This window comes from Mytilus edulis, chromosome 9 (assembly GCF_963676685.1).
Source record: "Mytilus edulis chromosome 9, xbMytEdul2.2, whole genome shotgun sequence".
NCBI classification, from domain to species: Eukaryota; Metazoa; Mollusca; class Bivalvia; order Mytilida; family Mytilidae; genus Mytilus; species Mytilus edulis.
Window position 1 is genome coordinate 36,580,364 of NC_092352.1, and position 20,642 is coordinate 36,601,005.

General features: G+C 31.0%; 2 protein-coding genes across 8 annotated transcripts in view; both read left to right on the forward strand.

Annotated features, from left to right (window-relative positions):
• Nucleotides 1-10: 10 nt before the first annotated feature.
• LOC139488260 (F-box/LRR-repeat protein 15-like) lies at nt 11-15,043 on the forward strand. 6 transcript variants are annotated; one of them, XR_011655959.1, is made up of 6 exons: nt 11-128; nt 8,436-8,496; nt 8,970-9,506; nt 10,077-10,208; nt 11,158-12,659; nt 13,096-15,043. XR_011655959.1 is itself a non-coding variant. In XM_071273761.1 (5 exons), exons 2-5 carry the CDS (start codon nt 8,438-8,440, stop codon nt 11,348-11,350), a joined length of 921 nt encoding a protein of 306 aa, XP_071129862.1. In that variant the 5' UTR covers nt 11-128; nt 8,436-8,437; the 3' UTR covers nt 11,351-15,043. The 6 variants fall into 6 exon arrangements, 2 of the variants coding, with proteins under 2 accessions (XP_071129862.1, XP_071129863.1); XR_011655958.1 differs by having other exon boundaries at nt 11,158-12,723; nt 13,096-14,832; XR_011655962.1 differs by having other exon boundaries at nt 15-132; nt 13,045-14,088.
• Nucleotides 15,044-19,343: 4,300 nt separating this feature from the next.
• Nucleotides 19,344-20,642, forward strand: part of LOC139488261 (four-domain proteases inhibitor-like) — a 31,786-nt gene continuing 30,487 nt past the window's right edge. The window contains exon 1 of one of the 2 annotated variants that reach the window (XM_071273764.1): nt 19,344-19,465. In XM_071273764.1, the coding sequence (XP_071129865.1) occupies nt 19,432-19,465 (34 nt within the window). In that variant the 5' untranslated portion in view covers nt 19,344-19,431. The remainder of the gene's footprint in view (nt 19,466-20,642) is intronic. The other variant, XM_071273763.1, reaches the window with a different exon arrangement.

Sequence of the window (20,642 nt, forward strand, 5' to 3'; positions counted from 1 at the left end):
AGATGAAATCAACACTTTTTATAACTTGTATTTGACAGGTAGTCCATTTGACAGGGTGCTCTATTTGTCTATTGACAATTAGATGATTTTGCTTTTAATCAGAATATCATGCTGATCACATTTCAGTAGTATGTATGCTTTTGTCACACATGTAATTCTGTATAGATCTAACCTGCTGTCAGGTTTTGAAAGGACTAAAGCTTAACATTAATAATCTTTAAAGACATAAAATACAATGTACAGATCCATAATTTGTAGTACATTGTATATATATACATTTTATGTAACTACAGCATGTACAGGTTTAGCTTTCTTGTCAATCTGACCAAAAGTCTATCCTTCACAGTCGTTCTATCCTGAGTTGATCCGACCCAAGAACATGAAGAAAGGCCTCATAATAAGAATATTTTTTTATTTTTCCAATTACGATTTAAATGGCCCTATAGCATGTATAGGCTATTACATGTATAAATGATAGATCCATGTATTACCGCTCAGATTATTAAATTATTTAACACCTTATTTCTGTTCTAATTTTTTATTATATCAACTACAGATAAGATAAGATAAGATAAGATATTTTTATGCCCCACCTACGATAGTAGAGGGGCATTATGTTTTCTGGTCTGTGCGTCCGTTCGTCCGTTCGTTCGTCCGTTCGTTCGTCCGTTCGTCCGTCTGTCCCGCTTCAGGTTAAAGTTTTTGGTCGAGGTAGTTTTTGATGAAGTTGAAGTCCAATCGACTTCAAACTTGGTACACATGTTCCCTATGATATGATCTTTCTAATTTTAATGCCAAATTAGAGATTTTACCCCAATTTCACGGTCAACTGAACATAGAAAATGATAGTGCGAGTGGGGCGTTCGTGTACTGAGGACACATTCTTGTTATTTCCAATTATGGGCCCCAAAGGGCATAAACATTACAACATCAATAATTTTTTCATAATACAATACAAACAATGAGATAAAAAAAAAAAAAAAGTTAAACGAGAACTATTTAAGTTCTTAAAGAATACGTAGATAAAGAATCTATAGTATATGTTGGTTTTTTTTTTAATACTAATGCATTTTATTACAAGTGTGGTTGATATAGATAACAAACAAGCAGCCCAAAAAGAAAAAAAAAGAAAAATAGATATCCACATATGTATAGTACACAAAAAGTTGGATCAATTAAATATATAATAATTAGCCAAAAAGAAAGTAGAAATTAAACATGTCCATGACTCATCCTGTGTCAGCAGCAAATAGGAAAGCATTATGGTTTCCTAAAGGCAGCTGACACCAGGGGACGATACCTTATGGGCCATAGGCATGTAAAATGTGTGTAAATGTCTCTTTCCTACCTGTATCAAAAGCAAACAAGGAAGCATCATAGGTAACTTGAATGCAGTTGATACCAGGGGACGATGCCTCAAGGATATAAGAGAACATTTGAATAAATAATATATCTTAACAATTATTTTTTTTTTTTTTTTAATCGGCTAGTATGTTTGTGATATTCAGATGAATATAATTTTCTATGTCCAATCAAATGTATATACACACATAGATTTCCTTTAACTAATCTTCACTAAGGAAGATGTTTGTATATAAAATTACATATTATTTTAAGTAACTCAACATTTTCTACACTAAATAACCAGATAATTTTGCTTTGACTGTTCATATGATTAAAATAAGAATTATATTGTGCAATACTAGCTAACATACAATTTCTATCATCCTCAAATTTGTTACAATCAAATAGAAAATGAGCCTCATCTTCGACAGTATTGGAAGAACATTTATTATATTCTGTTAATTCGGGGAATACCCTGATATCTACCTAATTCTATTTGTAATCTACGAGAAGATACACGTAATTTAGTAAAACTTCTTCTAAGTTCAAAATTCTTGATCAATGTTAGATATTTTTCAAAACCAAAATTTGTTTTATATAAAAGGTAGGTTTTCAGTTTACTGTCTGAAAATTTATCTATTTGTTTTTTCCAACAGCTAATAAACAATATTGATAGCTTGGTTTGTATATATTTCTTAAATTTGTATAAGGATTCACAAAATGGAGCATTTATGGCATTTGTATAGTCAATACCAAGTATTTTAAAAACAACATTTATTGAACCATACCATGATGTTATATTCATGTGATGTAGTGTCTTTGATTGTGTATATGCCTCTTTTAATAGAGGAAAATTATTACCTAAATTCTCTAATCTATACCAGTACAATAACATTCCTTTTATAATATTAAAATATATTGGAAATCTTCCAAGTTCAGATAACACTGCAGCATTTGTTGTTTTCTTGTGTACCCCAAGTATAAATTTACAAAATTTTATATGAAGTTTCTCACAGGGTAAACCTGAATATAATTTTTCAAAAGATATATCTTCCTTCTTACATTTAGAGGAAAGAGAATTAAACATCCCCCATATTTCGCTACCATATAATAAAATAGGTTTTACAGTGTGGTCAAAAACATGAATACTTGTTTTTACATCAGGATTAAGTGATAAAAGATCTTTCCTTAATTTGAAATGAGCTTTCAGGGATTTTTTGTATAGTTCATTTTGAGCATAACTGAATGAACCAGATGAGCTTAAATATAAACCTAGGTATTTGTATTTTGAAACACATTCCAGATTTATATTCTGAAATGTGAATATCTGTTTTACATGTCTGCCTGCCTTGTTGAAAATCAGCACCTTTGTCTTATTAGTATTCACATTGAGACACCAATCTTTGCAAAATTTATCAAGCATTCCCAGCTTTTCTCGTAGTCCTTCAGCTGATGTAGATAATAAAATAATATCATCAGCATACATTAAACAATGTAGATCTTTGTCATTGACATTAACTGGGTCTCTAGTATCTGACAAATATCTGGGCAAATCATTTATGAATATCTTGAATAAATTCGGACTGAGGTTGTCACCTTGTTTGACTCCAATATCTAATGGGAAAAAATCACTTACTTGATTTTGAATTTTGACACATGATTTGCTAATTTCATACATACTTTTAATAATGTTATAAAAATAAGACCCAGCCCCAATATCTAGTAGTTTAATCTTGATCCCTGTATGTATAACAGTATCAAAAGCCTTCTGAAAATCAACAAAACAGGCAAACAGTCTACCTTCTTTTGAATTACAGTATTTGTTAATAAGACAGTTTAAAATAAACATATGATCTGCAGTTCTGGCTTTCCTTGTGAATCCAATTTGACTATCATGTATTATATTATGTTCCTGAAGAAATTTGTCCAGTCTTAGACTTAATATTCTATTAAAAAGCTTTCCAATTGCACTTGTTATTGTTATTCCTCTATAATTGTTAGGGTCACTTGTATCGTTGCTTTTAAAAATTGGTGTAATATAACCTTCAGCCCAAGATGTTGGGTATATACCTGAAGACAGACAAGTATTAAACATCTGTTGAAAACTTTTTAAAAGGAAAGTCTGTCCATTCTTTATCATATTATTACTAATGTTATCCAAGCCTGATGATTTATTGCATTTTAAGTGTGAAATGGCTTTGGATATTTCAGACTCAGTGATAAAGGAGTCCAACTCGTTGAAACATTTTGAGTTTTCTAACTGTTTCAGTTTTTCACATAGCTCTGTATATCTACTTTGAAATTCACCTTTCAGTTGTGACAACTTTTGGAAATGTGATATCAAAGTTGATGGTTGTACTCCACATTTTTTTTTAGTTTCATTTTTTTCCTGTAGTTCATTAATTAAGTTCCAATACAGTTTTGGATTCTCTTCGTGCAAGGAGTCCAGCTGACTAATCAATGATTGTTTGTATTGTTTGTATTTATATTTCCTTAGTTTGGAGTATTCACGATTCAGTTTATAAAAGTGATTTTTGATAATTGGATCATATGGAAATCTTGAATAAATTTTTCCATAATTAAGCAAGTTAGTTCGAGCTTGTTGTAAACTTGCGTCAAACCACTTTTTGTTTTTTTGTTTGTTTGTGTGTTTTTTTAAAGGTCGTTTAAGTGATAGATTTGCTGCTGATAAAAAGATGTTTGAAAGTTTTGATGATGCGTCATCTACTGATGTCTGAGTAAATTGAATTGTGCTGTTGTTGAATTCTAGTATGTAGTTTTGTAGTGTATCTGAAGAAAGTGTTTCTTGAAATTTTATTGCTGAACAGTCAGTCCAGATATAATTAGGTGTCATATTTTTCAACTGGATTGGAATATCATTTTCTCCAGGAACACAATATTTTGCAGATAATTCCCACTCAAGTTTACAATGACAATCAGATAATGTGGGAATAAATCTGGATACTTTAAAATACAGTACATTTTCAAGAATTTCTTCCGACACAGCAACATAATCAACCACACTTGCACCATTGGGGGTATAGCAAGTAAAATTACCAAATGTATCACCAAGAACTCTGCCATTTAAAATTCTTATTTGTTTACTAATGCAAAAATCCAAAACTTCTTTGCCTCTTTGATCAATTTTTTGGTCTCGACTTTTTCTTGTCATAATGTTTTTGTCAGTAGGGTATGTATCAAAAATTGGAGTAAATTTTGAATCATCGTTTACTATAAAGTCATTTTCAGAGCCTATTCTGGCATTAAAATCTCCACATAACAAAATTTCACCCATTTTTTTATACTGAAAGATATCTTTTTCCATGCATTCAAAAACATCAGAAGAGAGTTCTTGGGTATATTTAGACGTAACAGGGGGGTTGTACAGTACACAAATAAATAGGTCACTTTTAAATCCAAAAAAGGATTTTTCTAATTTAATCCATTGATAATCTGGATTACTGTTAATCAATATTTTGACATGAGGTTTAACGTGACTTTTCTGTAGAATTGCTATACCCCCAAAATGACGGTTATTATTTGATAATTTTCTACATATTGGATGATAATGAAATTTGCCAATATTGTGTATTTGGGAATTATATCCCACATGAGTTTCGACTAAAAAAACAATGTCGTAATTCTCTATATGTTTCAGAAAAAGGGGATCCTCTGCTTTATTCATGCCCTTTGAAAATAAGCCACCTATATTCCAATAACCAAATTTTACAGATGATTGGTTTGATTTTGGCATTTTGGTTGATACAATTAAATCTGGTATAAATAATAGAATAGATTTTCTATCTATAAAAAAAAAAAATAATAAAAATTTGTCTCTAAATAAAAGGAAGAGACAACAAGGAAAATATTCAGAAATGTAAATATTTGAAATAAGTAGATTTATTTAGAGGATAGTTTTTACAATGGTTTTCTAAATACAAATAGTCTATGATATAATGACAGATAATTTCTTTTCTATGTATCCTCTTTTAACTGAATAACTATTAAACTGATTTGGGTTGAATAACCTGATATCCTGGGTTAATTCAAGATCAAAAGTATGATTCAAATGTGAAAACTAAAAATAAAAATGAATAAAATAAAATAAAAAAGGCGAACTTTTATACCTAGCAGAGGTTACATATATATGACCATGTAATAGTGTGACTTCTTCACATAATGGCTGTTTCATTTGAAAAATCTTTTCAAATGAGAATATGAATTTATCAGCCCAAAAAAAAAGAAGAAATATATAAAGTTGTACATGTATATATAAATTATATGTAAATGACTTTAAACATGTTAAAGGAAGTCAACATAATGATATGGTAATATGTATAATATTAAAAAACAAGTTATTCATGATGACCTCTGCCACGTCCACGTCCACGTCCTCTTGTGTTGCGCGATTTGGATCTACCTCTTGAATTTGGCATGGGAATGTTTAAGGCAGTGTGTATTCCACGTTTTAAGTTTGCCGATAGCTGAGACACGCCAGAGTCAGAGAGATGAAATTTATCTTGACTTAGTAGCTCTGCAATTGGGTTTCCATTTCGCAACATATTGCCATGATCAACAAGTAGAACATCTTTATTGTCATCATATATTTGTTTCAACAAGGCATTTATGATTTGTCCATTTGTGTTAAAAATTACACTGTCGAGTCGAGGAGTAGTAAGAGAGATGATGCAACCACTATTTTGCCATTTTTGAAGTGCAAGCTTGACAATATCTTGTATTTCTTCTACACATTGCTGTGGTGATTTTATTTTCAAATCATTCGTCAGGGAATGAAACACTACTAGATTTGGAATTATATCCGATATCTCCAAAATAGCTTGTTTAGTTTCTTCTAAATTGAAAGCAGTAACCTTATTGGTTGTAAATGATGGCGATAGCTTCTCTGCATTGATACGTTTGGTATTGGATGTACCAATTAAAATAATTGTTGGTTTGTTATCAATGTCAAGTTTAGATTTGTCAATATATTTCGTGTCTGCATTAACAAGATGAAAATCTTCAAATCGAGAAATCATTTGGGAGCGGAGAGAGATATTTTCTTCTTGTAATTTCTCCAAGTGTTGAGTATGTCGTTTTAGAGTATCAGTTAGTTTGTCAATTTCTTCATTTTTGGTTTGTAGGCTTACCGATAGAAAGTCGATCTCAGAGTTTGAAGTAGTTAATACCTTTTTCATTTCTGCTCTAGTCTCCTCCAGTATTTGATTGTGACATTTCATTTGATCTTCATGTTGAGCTTTAGTTAACATAATATTGCTTTGCTCGTGTTTTAATTTAACTTCCAAAGTCTGTTTTTCTGTTTGTACGGTTTTATATTTTAATTGTAATGTTGATATCTCATTGTCGTCTTTTCTACCTTTTCCCAAGACTAGAACATCATCATTGCATAGTTTAACAGCAGTTAATACTTTGCTGAAGTTTTCATTGTGACTGTGTTCTATTTTAGCCAGCGTGTCAACTAAATTTAATTCAAGCCTTTGAAAATCATCTTTTTGAGGTTGATCTTCTTGTACTAGTACTGATTTTAACCCAGTCTGGGAGTCAGGTAATACACAAGTGACCTTGTCAACAGGGCATAATTCATTAATGTGTGTATTGTTATTGTCATCATGACATTCGTGTGAAATACATGTATTAGTAGGACTGGTTTGTGATATGTTTGTAAGAACTTTATCAAGAATATCTTTCAGAATTGGAAAATGAATATCCACAAACTCATAATAATGACTGCCTTGTACTCTTATTGTTCCTGTTGTGACAAAAAATGTAATATTAAATTGAAGTTCCCCCTTTTTTAATACTTCAATCATCACAGAATTTCCACTGTTGTTTCGGTTTTCCCATATTTTGGGTTCGTCATACCATTCAATATCATTATCAGGTTCCTTTCCAAGATTGTCATAGAATGTGATGATTTTAGCATGTTCATCATACAAGTTTGGGTCAATTTGCTCGAAAAGGCTTAATTTTGCTTTACCAGTCCTCTTGTTTTGCTTTGATGGGAGAGATGAAAGAGGATAGTCATTAATGGTTTTGTCCATCGATAGGTCAATTTAAATCTACCATGATGACCGGCTTGTAGTCAACACGTGTTTATATAGTTATATGTGCACACACGTAAATCAGCGTAAATAAATGTTTGTAAATATAATTGATCGATCGGAAGTTATCTTAGTGTTTCTTCCTCTCTGATATAAATATTTGGTGTATTTTAAATGATGGAAACTGTTAAAAAACCCAGGATTCTCAGAATATTTTACCAGTGAATTTTTCCACCAACCGCCATTAATCAGGGGCGATAAAACTATATGTTCAGTTATGCTACAAATCTACAACTCAACTCCCAGTTTTAGGCTACAAGCGCCTTTCTTATCTAAAGTCATGCATATTCATCAGCTTTGTAGGTGTTTCAAAGACAGCGTCCCGCATACACAATAATAACAAGCCAGTACACACTGTGATGATTTCATTAGGTTAATAATACTTTAAAAGCAATACAGCTAATATAGGATAAAATGTACATTGTACATACATTTTTTACACATATAATTATTATAATTTTACATGCACATAACCGGTATTAGAAAGACAAATATAACAATAAAGAGCTTTCATCACATTACATACAAATCACATTAATTTGGTTGAATAAACAACCAATTAAAGACTAATGATTTGATTTTAAACTTGCATGTTTTATTGGATTGTAAATGTATCTATTTATCATTCTATGTGTGAATTAAATAAAAACTTTTTCCCCATTATATTCTAAGTTATCATAGAAAATAAATTCATGTTTATATGCTGATGTTGCTTTACAAACAAACAGTACCTATCCATGATCATACTAATTTTTCGTATTGATTTAAAAAAAATCATTTGAATGTTACTCAAATATTACGTCATTTACCTGCTGTGTCATTTAGCATCAATATTTTTGACAAATTCCATTTTATCCTATGTACTGAAAAGAAGCAAACAATATATTGTAAGTGTACACTTGCCCTACTAAAAAAACAAGCAATAAATGAATAAAAATTGAAAAGTCAACCTTTTTACTTTTTTAATTTCAGATATGTCAAAGGAAATTACTGAAGGTACAGTTGAAGATTTAGATAAGGATCAGAATGAAAGGTAATATATAGATTGTCATAATCAGTTAAATTTAGGACATAAAATACATTATTGACCTAATTTTTAAGTTAAATTAATGCTTAATTTATAGGATTGCAGCTACAAAGTGTGTGATTATAGACCAGGTTGATCAACCAACATGGGCGCCTTGTCTTAAAATAGATGAAGCTTTTTAAAAGACTATACAAATGTATATTATGGATTATTTTGGTAACTTTATTTGACATCTCTTAATTATTATTTCTACCACTGTATACAATCATGTACATATATTCCTCAAAGCAGCTAATTATCATGATTGTCATGAAAAAAAGATACTTTAATTGCATATGAAAAAAGGACTTCAAAAATTTGCACAGTACATGCATCAGATAAACAATAATACATGCAACACAATTACTGTATAATCATGATAATGCTTACATAATATGAACTTATACACCAAACATGTAGAGGAAAACATTTATTTTCAGCATTGAAGTTATTGGTTTATTTGATCTACCATGGGAAGATATCATCTTTAGATATATTATGCCATGCTTGCCTATATCCACACAATTTAAACTACGAATTGTCTCAAAAGACTGTAAGGAACTAGTTGGTGCCTATTTTCAAAGCTGTAAGACGTGCAATATATGTAGGGTTGGACAGATTACCGCAAAAGCTTTTGTGATATTGACAGAGGATAACACATCGTTTACGTCTCTAGTACTTAGGAATGCACAGAATTGGTTATCAGATGGATTGTTATTACCTGTATTAGAACATAATTCTAAACTACAGAAAATAGACTTAACACATTGTTCTTCAATTAGTAACGCTTGTTTACACACAATATCTATCAAATGTTCTCAGCTGACGTCATTATCTCTACGTGAATGTCACTGGGTTAGTGAAGCTGGAATCACAGTGGTGCTAATGAATTGTCCTAATCTAAAACAGTTGGATTTAACTGGATGTTGGTTATTAAATGATGATACTGTTACCTTAATTGCACAAGTCTGTAAAAAGTAAGTTAATAAAGAAATTTATGTTTTTTGTTGACATTTCATAATTCAAAAATAAAAAGACAATACATTTCATTAGGAGCAAATAAGATCATTTTCCAGCAACTTAGAGCATACATAAAGCACCAGTTACTTCATCTACATACCTGTTTATTACATGTATCTCTTACATCATTTAAGAAAAGAGAGGCATTCAACTAAAAAAAAGTGGAACTGGTAGATCTACATGATCTACATACATGTATTAAGTGTTCTCCTAATATGCCTAAAATAATGGAATAGATAGCATCCTACTGGGGAAAAAAAGTTTTTTTGTAATGATTACAATGAGATTTTTTCCTTGCTTCCTGATTTATACAACAAAACATATATTTTTGCATGGCTATTTTATTTCATTCGAAAAAAAAAGCACATCACATCAGACATTTGAATTTACCTTCACAAAATATTTTGAATAAACAATATCCCATTTGAAAATTAAAAATTTCAAATACAGAAAGTCAAACTTCTAAAAAATTAATTAAATTTTTATGTTATCTTATTGGTTGAATTATTTATTTATTTCCATTTTAGCTTGAAGTTTTTATCTATAGCAAAGATTTATGGAGTGACAGACTTTTCTTTGAACGTATTGGCAAAAACAGCATTATCATTACAGCATCTGAATGTCCAGGGGTGTTGGAGGATAACTAATTCTTCTATCATGTAAGTTTTTCTAGGGAGATAACTCATTTAAAACTGTCATTTGATGAAGATCATATGTATAGGCTAATAAAGTTTCTAAATACATGTACATGTATTTCAATAAAACTAGATATTTTGAAATCTGACTTTGCATAACATGTATTCCACATCTTTTTAAATACATTTCATAAGATGCCAACAAAACATCTCTTATAAAAATAAAAAGGTGTGTTATGATTGCCTTTGAGATAAATCTCCATCAGAGACCAACTGATGTAGAAGCTGACATCTATATGTGACTATACAGCCTCCAACAATAAGCAAAATTAAAACGATATTTTATATTTTTCTTGAACATATACAATCAACAAAACATGTTACATTTATAAATTGTGACTTTGATGGAGAGTTGTCTATGGCACTCATACCACATCTTCTTAAATCTATATGCAGTGTCTGTCTTTGATTGGATTTCCATACATTTAAAGTTCTTAACTCCATAAACTACAGTAAGTGGTTGTAAATAGTCTCTAATCAGTGGTTAAGATAAAAAAATCAAATCCAGCTCAGAATGAAAGCATGTTCTTGTCGTGAAAAGCATATCTGCCATGAGGTATTTTTTTTAAATCTTTGAATAGCAAATTCTGCTTATATCAAGAGAGATAACTCTACAACATTTGAATAAACAGATTTCTTGGCTCAAAAAATTTTTTAAACTGACATTTAAAAAGTTTTAATTATTTCATGTCATTTATTTGGGTGAGTTTTTAAGTGTTCTTTCCATTTAATCAATGATTTTTGTACGTTTCCAAATGACCATTCCTTACACCTGATAAAGAGTACCTGTTACATGTTTGTTGGTATAAATTTAACTCTCTTTAAATGAGATGCTGGGCAAGCATTTGTATGAACCTACATAAGTACATTGATAATAATGTAATACTCAGTGTTGTAAATTGATCTTTTTCAGAGTTTTAGGAGAATATGCAAAATGTTTAGAAGCTTTACAAGTAAGAGATTGTCGTGATATAACAGAGGCATCCCTGGCTAGATTGCGGACCAGAGGTATCAAGATAGATGTAAGACCACCACCAGAGGCCAGAAATTTGAATATACTTCACAATGCATTAGGACTAAGACAAAGACTTAATGTGCAAATATAGTATGACTAAAGTTCATGTTATACCACCACTAGAGGCCAGATATTTTAATATTCTTCTCAAAGCATTATTACTAAGACAAAGACTCAATGTTCAAATATAGTCTGAAGTAGATGCAAGACCACCACCAGAGGCTAGAAGTTTGAATATTCTTCACAATGCATTAGAACCATTTTATGTATAAAGATATTGATAAGTTCTGGTGGTCTAGAAGAAATATTGAAAACTATAAACTTTCCATGTTAAACTTACACCAGGTTTATCATTTTTTCCCCATATTTCAATTTCCAAATTTTGTGTAAATTGAGGTGTCAAACAAAGTAGTCTGAGGAGTATGGCTAGAAATAGAAATCCATGTGCTATAAATGAATGAGTCAATCTATCCTTCTTTTAGCTTTATGCAGACGATATAAATCCACTATGATTAACTGGTCACTTTGTAGCAGCAAAAAAAACCAATCTTTGCAAAGTCTGCAATTTCACTTTCCAGCTATAATTTTAATAAATTGATATTTGTATGAATCAAGAAAATGAGATCACTTGAGTGTCAGACAAGACATTAAAAGACTGTCTACAATTGATTTAAACAAAACATTTGAAAAGCAAACTCAAATCTTGATAAAATAGATAATTATAAATTTATGGTCCAGTTTATACATTTTGTCAAATATAAAGAAACCACAAGAAAAATGAAGTGAGGAAATATTGATTTTAGATTAGTATAGTTTTATTCAGTGGACATTTCAGTTTAAAAGTTTTAGAATTCAAGGAATTAAAATAATTTCCTTAAATAGTATTGGTCAAGGTCTAAGAAAACCAATAGTAAGATCAGTGGATTGTAATGCTTTATTGTTTATCATAAATCTATCAATAATTATATATAGTATCTTTTATGAGGTGACTAATTTTCTTAAGCAAAATCGAAAAAAGTAATTTATTTGAATATGACTGAATATTTGTATTTGACTAGATAATTTATCATGGTGCTTTTTATATACTGTGGATTCATTATTTTCGTTGGTATAAAGGTTTCATGGATTGACGAAAACTTTTTTCAATGGATATTTGATTTCTTTGTTTTGCCTTTGTCTACTCACAAGCTTATAGAAAATCTGTTGAACAGTTTAATTTATTGTTGACTTGTACCCAAGAAACCCATGAAAATTGGTCTGCAACAAATAATAATGAATCTTTAGTAGACACATGTACATCTGTTATGTAATTTTATGTGAATGATTCCCAAAAGAAAATTGTTTTTTAATTTTTACTTTGATATGCAATGCTTCACCAATACTATACAAATATAGCCTTTGTATGAGGTCGATACAAGGATATATTGACCTGAAAGAAGTATATTTTTTGGGTCGATATATCCTGTATTGACCTCATACAAAGGCTGTATTAGTTATATTATTAATTTCTGACCATGTTTGTATCAAAATCTTCATTTAGGTTTGTTGGAACTTTATAGATATTGCATTGTCTCCTTGACAATAACAACATATTAGTTGTTATTTTATTTACTTTTTTTTCGGGACATCTTATGTATTTAAAGATTTTTTTTCGTCAAATAATCGATCACAGATATCATTTGTTTCAAAACGTTAAACAATATCCAGAAATTCATTACATGACGTCACAAAGTATATTGGTTTTTAGATATTCTAAAAATAACCGTGCAATATGCTTTTTGCCAGTCAATATGCTTTTTGCTATCCACCGTTTTCTCTCTACCTTTGAAAATATAGTTTAACATGCGACTATCCCTAAACGAATCCAATTTGTTAAAATATACGAATTAATAATATTAAAAAATACAGATGTAAAATACAAGTCCAACAAAAGAGTGCATTGAATATCTTTGCAACTGTAAACATGATTTTCCTTCTTAAATTAGCACTATACCACAAGGAATTTCTCTCATGGTAATCGGAAAAACCTCTATTGTAACATCTAAAGTGATTATTTTTTAAAAGACCGATTTATTTTTGCTTTTAGAATATACTGGTACTACCTTTTATAAATATTGTCATTTTTTTGTGAAGTTTAGTCCAGTATACCATCCTTTAGTAGAAGTACAAAGGGTTGATTACATTTTATGTTGTTAAATATATAAAAATTGTTCTTTTAAGATGCTCATTAAAAAACTTAAATCAAGGATTAGTTCCGTTTTAGAAAATTTGGTGTACATTGTACCAGTATATTATTAAACATCAATGGTACAGAAGTAAAAGTTATATGTGATAACTGGATCCCCTTACTTTAGTTATGAATTATATGCCTAATAGAAAAAAAATAGGTACAACATCTATAATTACATCTTTAATAAACTAAATAATGGTTTTTCTTTCACAAATTGTGACTTGGATGGAGAGTTGTCTCATTGACACTCATACAACATCTTCTTATATCTATTAATATATATAAAAAAAAGAAGATGTGGTATGATTGCCAAGAGATCAAATGACACAAATATTAACAACTTTAGGTCGATGTACATCCTTCAACAATGAGCAAAGCCCATTCAGCATAGTCAGCTAAAAAAGGTCCAGAAAAGATAAATTTAAAACTAAGAACTTGATTTATATACAAAAAATGAATGAAAAACACAAGGTCAAATAATACTCAATTTACAAATGTTACAGAAATGGCTTTGGTATGTGAATGATACCTGTAATCACTTTGCTACCTTTCAGGTATACCTTTATTATACCTAAAATTCTATATAAGCTGTGTTATGATTTAAGTTGAAAACCCCCAAAAAAATGTCTGAAACCTCTAAAGTGTTGTAGATCCTTTAATTGTGCTTGACCAAATAATGTGATTGTATGTTTTGTAATATGTTAAATTCTTTGCTTTTATTTAAATTAATACAACATATAAGCAAGAATATATTTAGTGTATAATATGATGTGAAATTATTTGTAACTGGGATAATTCTGTATTTTTATTGTATTTTCTGTTTTGGTAGCGTACAGGTCCTAATGGATCATGTGAGCTATATAATGTCATTTTTTGGCTTCCATTGTCAGAAACCTTTTTAAGGTTGTCTCCCCTGAAACCACTGGACCAAGATGATCATCCAAGCAAGAGGTAAATTTCAGTCATATGTATCTGTTAATTATTTCCTATAATGCTGATTTTTATTTGGGTAAAGATTGCATTCACATGTGACTTGAGAGTTATCTATTTTCAAACTTTACCACTACTTTTTTGATAAACGAAACATAAACAAAGCATAGTGCATTGATAAAAAAATTCGTCATCCTAACCATGAACATTTCAAGACTTTGTGCTCAGATGTTGTAAGTTACAAAAAAATGTTTGTGTATAATCATACATGTGAAGAAAATTAAAACTTGTGCAAGGTGCACCAATCTAGTATCTGTTGTTAAATTATCAATGATGTCTTGTTAATGTGACATTTCAATTCTTTTTATGTCCATAATTGTAGTTAAACCAATTACAATATGCCCAAATCATGATATTGCCTTCCAATTTTTAAAACACATTTTCTTGCTACTGGTCAGCAATTCATATAAATATTTGCATTATTTGTAAAAAAAAAATTAAATAAATGTTTTAAGGTGTAATATTTTTGCCTTCAACAACATCTGAATACGGTTTAAATGTTATAAACATCATTTGTTTTTTATGATATATATTGTTTATTTGATATAAAAAATCATCATACAATTTATTCTTGGAATTTTTTTTTCTATGTGGATTTTTTTCATTATTGTTTCTGAAAGCCATTCATTACAGTGACCCACTGCTGTCTGAAGACGAAGTTATTGTTGATGAAGGAATTTGTTTATCCAGTCTTTCTTCCTACTTTTATATCCAAAACTTCCTGCATAGTAATATTTTGAGAAACAGTTAAGAGTCTTAAAGTAAATGATGTATAAAGTAAAAGAAACTCTGAGAGTAATCAAAACTCAAAGTTCCTAACTAAATGGCGAAATCAAAAGATCAAACAAAATGATTATAACTTTTATATTCCTGACTTGGTACAGGCATTTTCTTATCTAAAAAATGGTGGATTTCACCTAGTTTTATAGCTAACTAAACCTCCTACTTGTATGACAGTTACATAAAATGCCATCATATTTGACAATGATGTGTGAACAAAACAAACCAACATAAAAAGTAAAAATGTCAAAAATAGGGGTACAGCAGTCAACATTGTGTTATAATCTTAATCATTATTAAAACAAACAAATAAGTAACAAAGAATCATTTAGAGCAAAAATGAAGGACAAGAATACAAAAATTTACCATAGCACAATAACACAATGACGGAATGTATACTCATCATCTCATACTAGAATCAACTGAATATTTTTCAGATCAGTTTCATAGCCTCATGACCTTTCAAATAGACTTATTATCAGGTTTGTACTTACATGAGCAACATGACTGAAAAGTGTAGTTAGTGTTGCCCAGTCTTTTGTTGTGTCTAGCTGACTGTTATTTGTATATTTTTTTTACATGACATTGTCTGGTTTTTTTCAGCTTATGAGCTTGAATGACCCTTTTGGTATCTTTGGTATCTTTTGCCTCTTTTCTTTATTTAATTGCAAAAAGTATTTCTCTGAATATTCACCCATGCAATGAGCTCCGATACAGACAAAAGACCTTTGATAAAGAATAAGATTATGCATGATATAAAACTCAATCGTACTAGAAACCTGTAACACAAGATAACTCAAACACATGAAAGGTAAATCAAATAACTGAATAACAAAAGATAAACAGAGTCCAATCAAATAATCCTGTATACAGATGGCAATTTGATAAATCAATAACACAAGATGGCCAAAACACATATAGAGGTCAATCAAAATATGTTTTATCATTTGATTTTACCATTTGATTAGGGACTTTCCGTTTTGAATTTTCCTCGGACTTCAGTATTTTTGTGATTTTACTTTTTTCGTTTACACAAGAAACACCAAAACACATATACATAGGTCGAATACTTGTTAACATTAGAGAACCAAAACTTAAACAGAGGTCAATTAAATATTGGTATCATGAAATAACCATGACACATACAAGTAAACTTAATAACTGCACAACAAGATAACCATACCGCATACAGGATTCAATCAAATAACAATGAACACAATATATACAGTGGTCAATTAAATAACTCTTTAACACAAGATCACCAAAATTCATACAGAGGTAAATTAGATAACTCTTAATACAAGATGGATAAAAACATATACAATGGTTAATCAATTAAAGTAACACAAGATAAAAATAAACTCATTCAGAGGTTATTAAATGACTCTGTAACACAGGATTACTAAACTAAAAACAGAATTCAGTCAAATAACTCTGAACAACAAAATAAAAAAAACTAAACAGAGGTCAATAAAATAAATCTATAACAAAGATAACCACAACACATTCAGAGGTCAATCAACTAAATCAATAACACATGATGTCTTATACAGGGGTCAATCAAATAAATCAATAACAAAAAAAATGGCGTAAAAACACATACAGAGGTCAATCACATGCCTCTGAAACACAAGATAACCAAAACTCATACAGAGGTCAATCACATGCTCCTGAAACACAAGATAACCAAAACACATACAGAGGTCAATTACACGCCTCTGAAACACAAGATAACCAAAACTCATACAGAGGTCAATCACATGCCCCTGAAATACAAGATAACCAAAACACATACAGAGGTCAATTACACGCCTCTGAAACACAAGATAACCAAAACTCATACAGAGGTCAATCACATGCCTCTGAAACACAATACATGTATAACCAAAACTTATACAGAGGTCAATCACATGCTTCTGAAACACAAGATAACCAAAACTCATACAGAGGTCAATTACACGCCTCTGAAACACAAGATAACCAAAACTCATACAGAGGTCAATCACATGCCTCTGAAACACAAGATAACCAAAACTCATACAGAGGTCAATCACATGCCTCTGAAACACAATATAACCAAAACTCATACAGAGGTCAATCACATGCTCCTGAAACACAAGATAACCAAAACACATACAGAGGTCAATTACACGCCTCTGAAACACAAGATAACCAAAACTCATACAGAGGTCAATCACATGCTCCTGAAACACAAGATAACCAAAACACATACAGAGGTCAATTACACGCCTCTGAAACACAAGATAACCAAAACTCATACAGAGGTCAATCACATGCCCCTGAAATACAAGATAACCAAAACACATACAGAGGTCAATTACACGCCTCTGAAACACAAGATAACCAAAACTCATACAGAGGTCAATCACATGCCTCTGAAACACAATACATGTATAACCAAAACTCTTACAGAGGTCAATCACATGCCTCTGAAACACAATACATGTATAACCAAAACTCATACAGAGGTCAATCACATGCCCCTGAAACACTAGATAGCCAAAACTCATACAGAGGTCAATCACATGCCCTGAAACACAAGATAACCAAAACTCATACAGAGGTCAATCACATGCCTCTGAAACACAAGATAACCAAAACACATACAGAGGTCAATTACACGCCTCTGAAACACAAGATAACCAAAACTCATACAGAGGTCAATCACATGCCTCTGAAACACAAGATAACCAAAACTCATACAGAGGTCAATCACATGCCTCTGAAACACAAGATAACCAAAACTCATACAGAGGTCAATCACATGCTCCTGAAACACAAGATAACCAAAACACATACATAGGTCAATTACACGCCTCTGAAACACAAGATAACCAAAACTCATACAGAGGTCAATCACATGCCCCTGAAATACAAGATAACCAAAACACATACAGAGGTCAATTACACGCCTCTGAAACACAAGATAACCAAAACTCATACAGAGGTCAATCACATGCCTCTGAAACACAATACATGTATAACCAAAACTCTTACAGAGGTCAATCACATGCCTCTGAAACACAAGATAACCAAAACTCATACAGAGGTCAATCACATGCCTCTGAAACACAAGATAACCAAAACTCATACAGAGGTCAATCACATGCCTCTGAAACACAATACATGTATAACCAAAACTCTTACAGAGGTCAATCACATGCCTATGAAACACAATATAACCAAAACTCATACAGAGGTCAATCACATGCCTCTGAAACACAATATAACCAAAACTCATACAGAGGTCGATCAAATAACTATGCAACACAGGATGGCTAAAAACACATACAGAGACCAATCAAATAAATCAATAAAACAAGATAAACACGACACAGTCATACAGAGTTCAAATTTAAAACTCGATAACAGAAGATAACCAAAACACATACCGATCTATCAATTAACTGCAACTACAATATTGTAATTTGGTATAAGAACACATCTAGGGGATAGGTATACGAATACATCTAGGGGAGTATGACTACCTACCGTCAATGCTAGGTCAATATAAACTACATTTAAACTTTATTGAAACTAATTATGTTGTGCTACCACCGTCACATCTTATATACTGGGGGACCAACACACTTGATCTACAATTAAATGGGGTTCGTGTTGTTTATTCTTTAGTTTTCTATGTTGTGTCATGTGTACTATTGTTTTTCTGTTTGTCTTTTTCATTTTTAGCCATGGCGTTGTCAGTTTGTTTTAGATTTATGAGTTTGACTGTCCCTTTGGTATCTTTCGTCCCTCTTTTAAAAAAGGGGCAATTCTGGCCCATGGTTTTGGTTATATTGACATTTAAGTTTTCGTCCGAGTGCTCTGGTATTACATGACATAACATCGAAAAAGTCAAGGGGTTCATATTGGGCGTTTTAACAGTCTCCTGCCAAAAGTATGCGACTCTGGCCTTTATTTTGGACTTTATTACATACTAGCTTGAATCCGTTTTCAAACAGTGTGATAAATTTTTGAAGTTCATCAGGGACAAAATTGATTGGCAACAGTTCTGAAAATCTGTGTGTAATAATATATAATAAATTAGTGTCAGTGACTTTACAACCTTATCAATATGAACAGTCACGATTCCAGTATATGTAAAGGTAGAGAGATAAGGTAGAGCCCAGAACAGAAAAAAAACAGGCACCATGCTGTGGTCAATTTTACTTATTGCTGTTGTAGGTAAGTTAATATAACTTCGGTTATTGGTAGGATTTATGATGCTTTTAAAAATATCTTAAGTTGTGATGAGCACTTACTTGAAGTGACAATTTCATAAATGAAAAATTGCAAGAATTAAATGTTAGATGTTATATTTGTTATTCTCGTGGGATTTTGTCTGTTGCTTGGTCCGTTTCTGTGTGTGTTACATTGTAGTGTTGTTTCGTTGTTCTCCTCTTATATTTAATGCGTTTCCCTCAGTTTTAGTTTGTTACCCCGATTTTGTTTTTTGTCCATGGATTTATGAGTTTGAACAGCGGTATACCACTGTTGCCTTTATTTATTAAACATTCCTCTCTGATATCTATAATCAGCATAAGGGTATATACCAGCAAATTCCCTAAATGTCAATTATTTTTGTAAGGTCTTTGTTCTCCTGACATGTTCTTCTCGACCCTCCTTGTTGTTAAAGGGTTTAAAATACCAGTTTCGTAATAATAATTACATACACTAGAATAAGTAACACAATCATCACGGCCGACACTCGGCTAACCGAGAGATTGGTCGGTTAATCTATATTGAGTATGCGGCTATATCGGCAGTGGGTCTGTTAATCGGGTTGGCTAAAGTCTGTTAATCAGGTGTTATCGAGAAAATCATTGAAAACTCAGAATGTTTCATTGTATAACCTTTTAAATATATGTTTATCATAAAAAATATTTGTGTCTGACAAAACTATTCAATGTACTGAATCCAGTGGTGTAATTATTATTTTTCTAGCTTCTATTTACGATCTATAAAATGAAAAGGCAAATTACTCATCAGTAAATTTATACACATTTTACACACACAAAATGTACACAAAATGACACTTGGGTTGAATTTACTTGCATGCACTATTTTGAACATCGAAAAAAGACAGGCATTATGAGTGTTAACCAAATTGATATCATTTTGTGAAAAATCTACACGAAAATCTGTATTTTGGTGACATAAATCAATCTTTATTAAAAACCTGGTCTGTTAATGGGTCGGATGTATAAAACCCGGTCTGTTAATTAGTCTGTTAAGAGTTATGAATGACAATAAAAGTATAATTTTATTACTTTATGGTGTGTTCATTTGGTAGGCTCAAGACGAGCGGCTAAAATATACGGAAACAACACTTGAGCAATGGAACATAAAATATATACGGAAA

Coding starts and splice junctions, on each gene's coding strand:
- LOC139488260 (XM_071273761.1), top strand. CDS start 8,438: ATGTCAAAGGAAATTACTGAAGGTACAGTTGAAGATTTAGATAAGGAT. Junction 8,497..8,969: donor GATAAGGATCAGAATGAAAG/GTAATATATAGA, acceptor ATTTATTTTCAG/CATTGAAGTTATTGGTTTAT. Junction 10,209..11,157: donor ATAACTAATTCTTCTATCAT/GTAAGTTTTTCT, acceptor GATCTTTTTCAG/AGTTTTAGGAGAATATGCAA.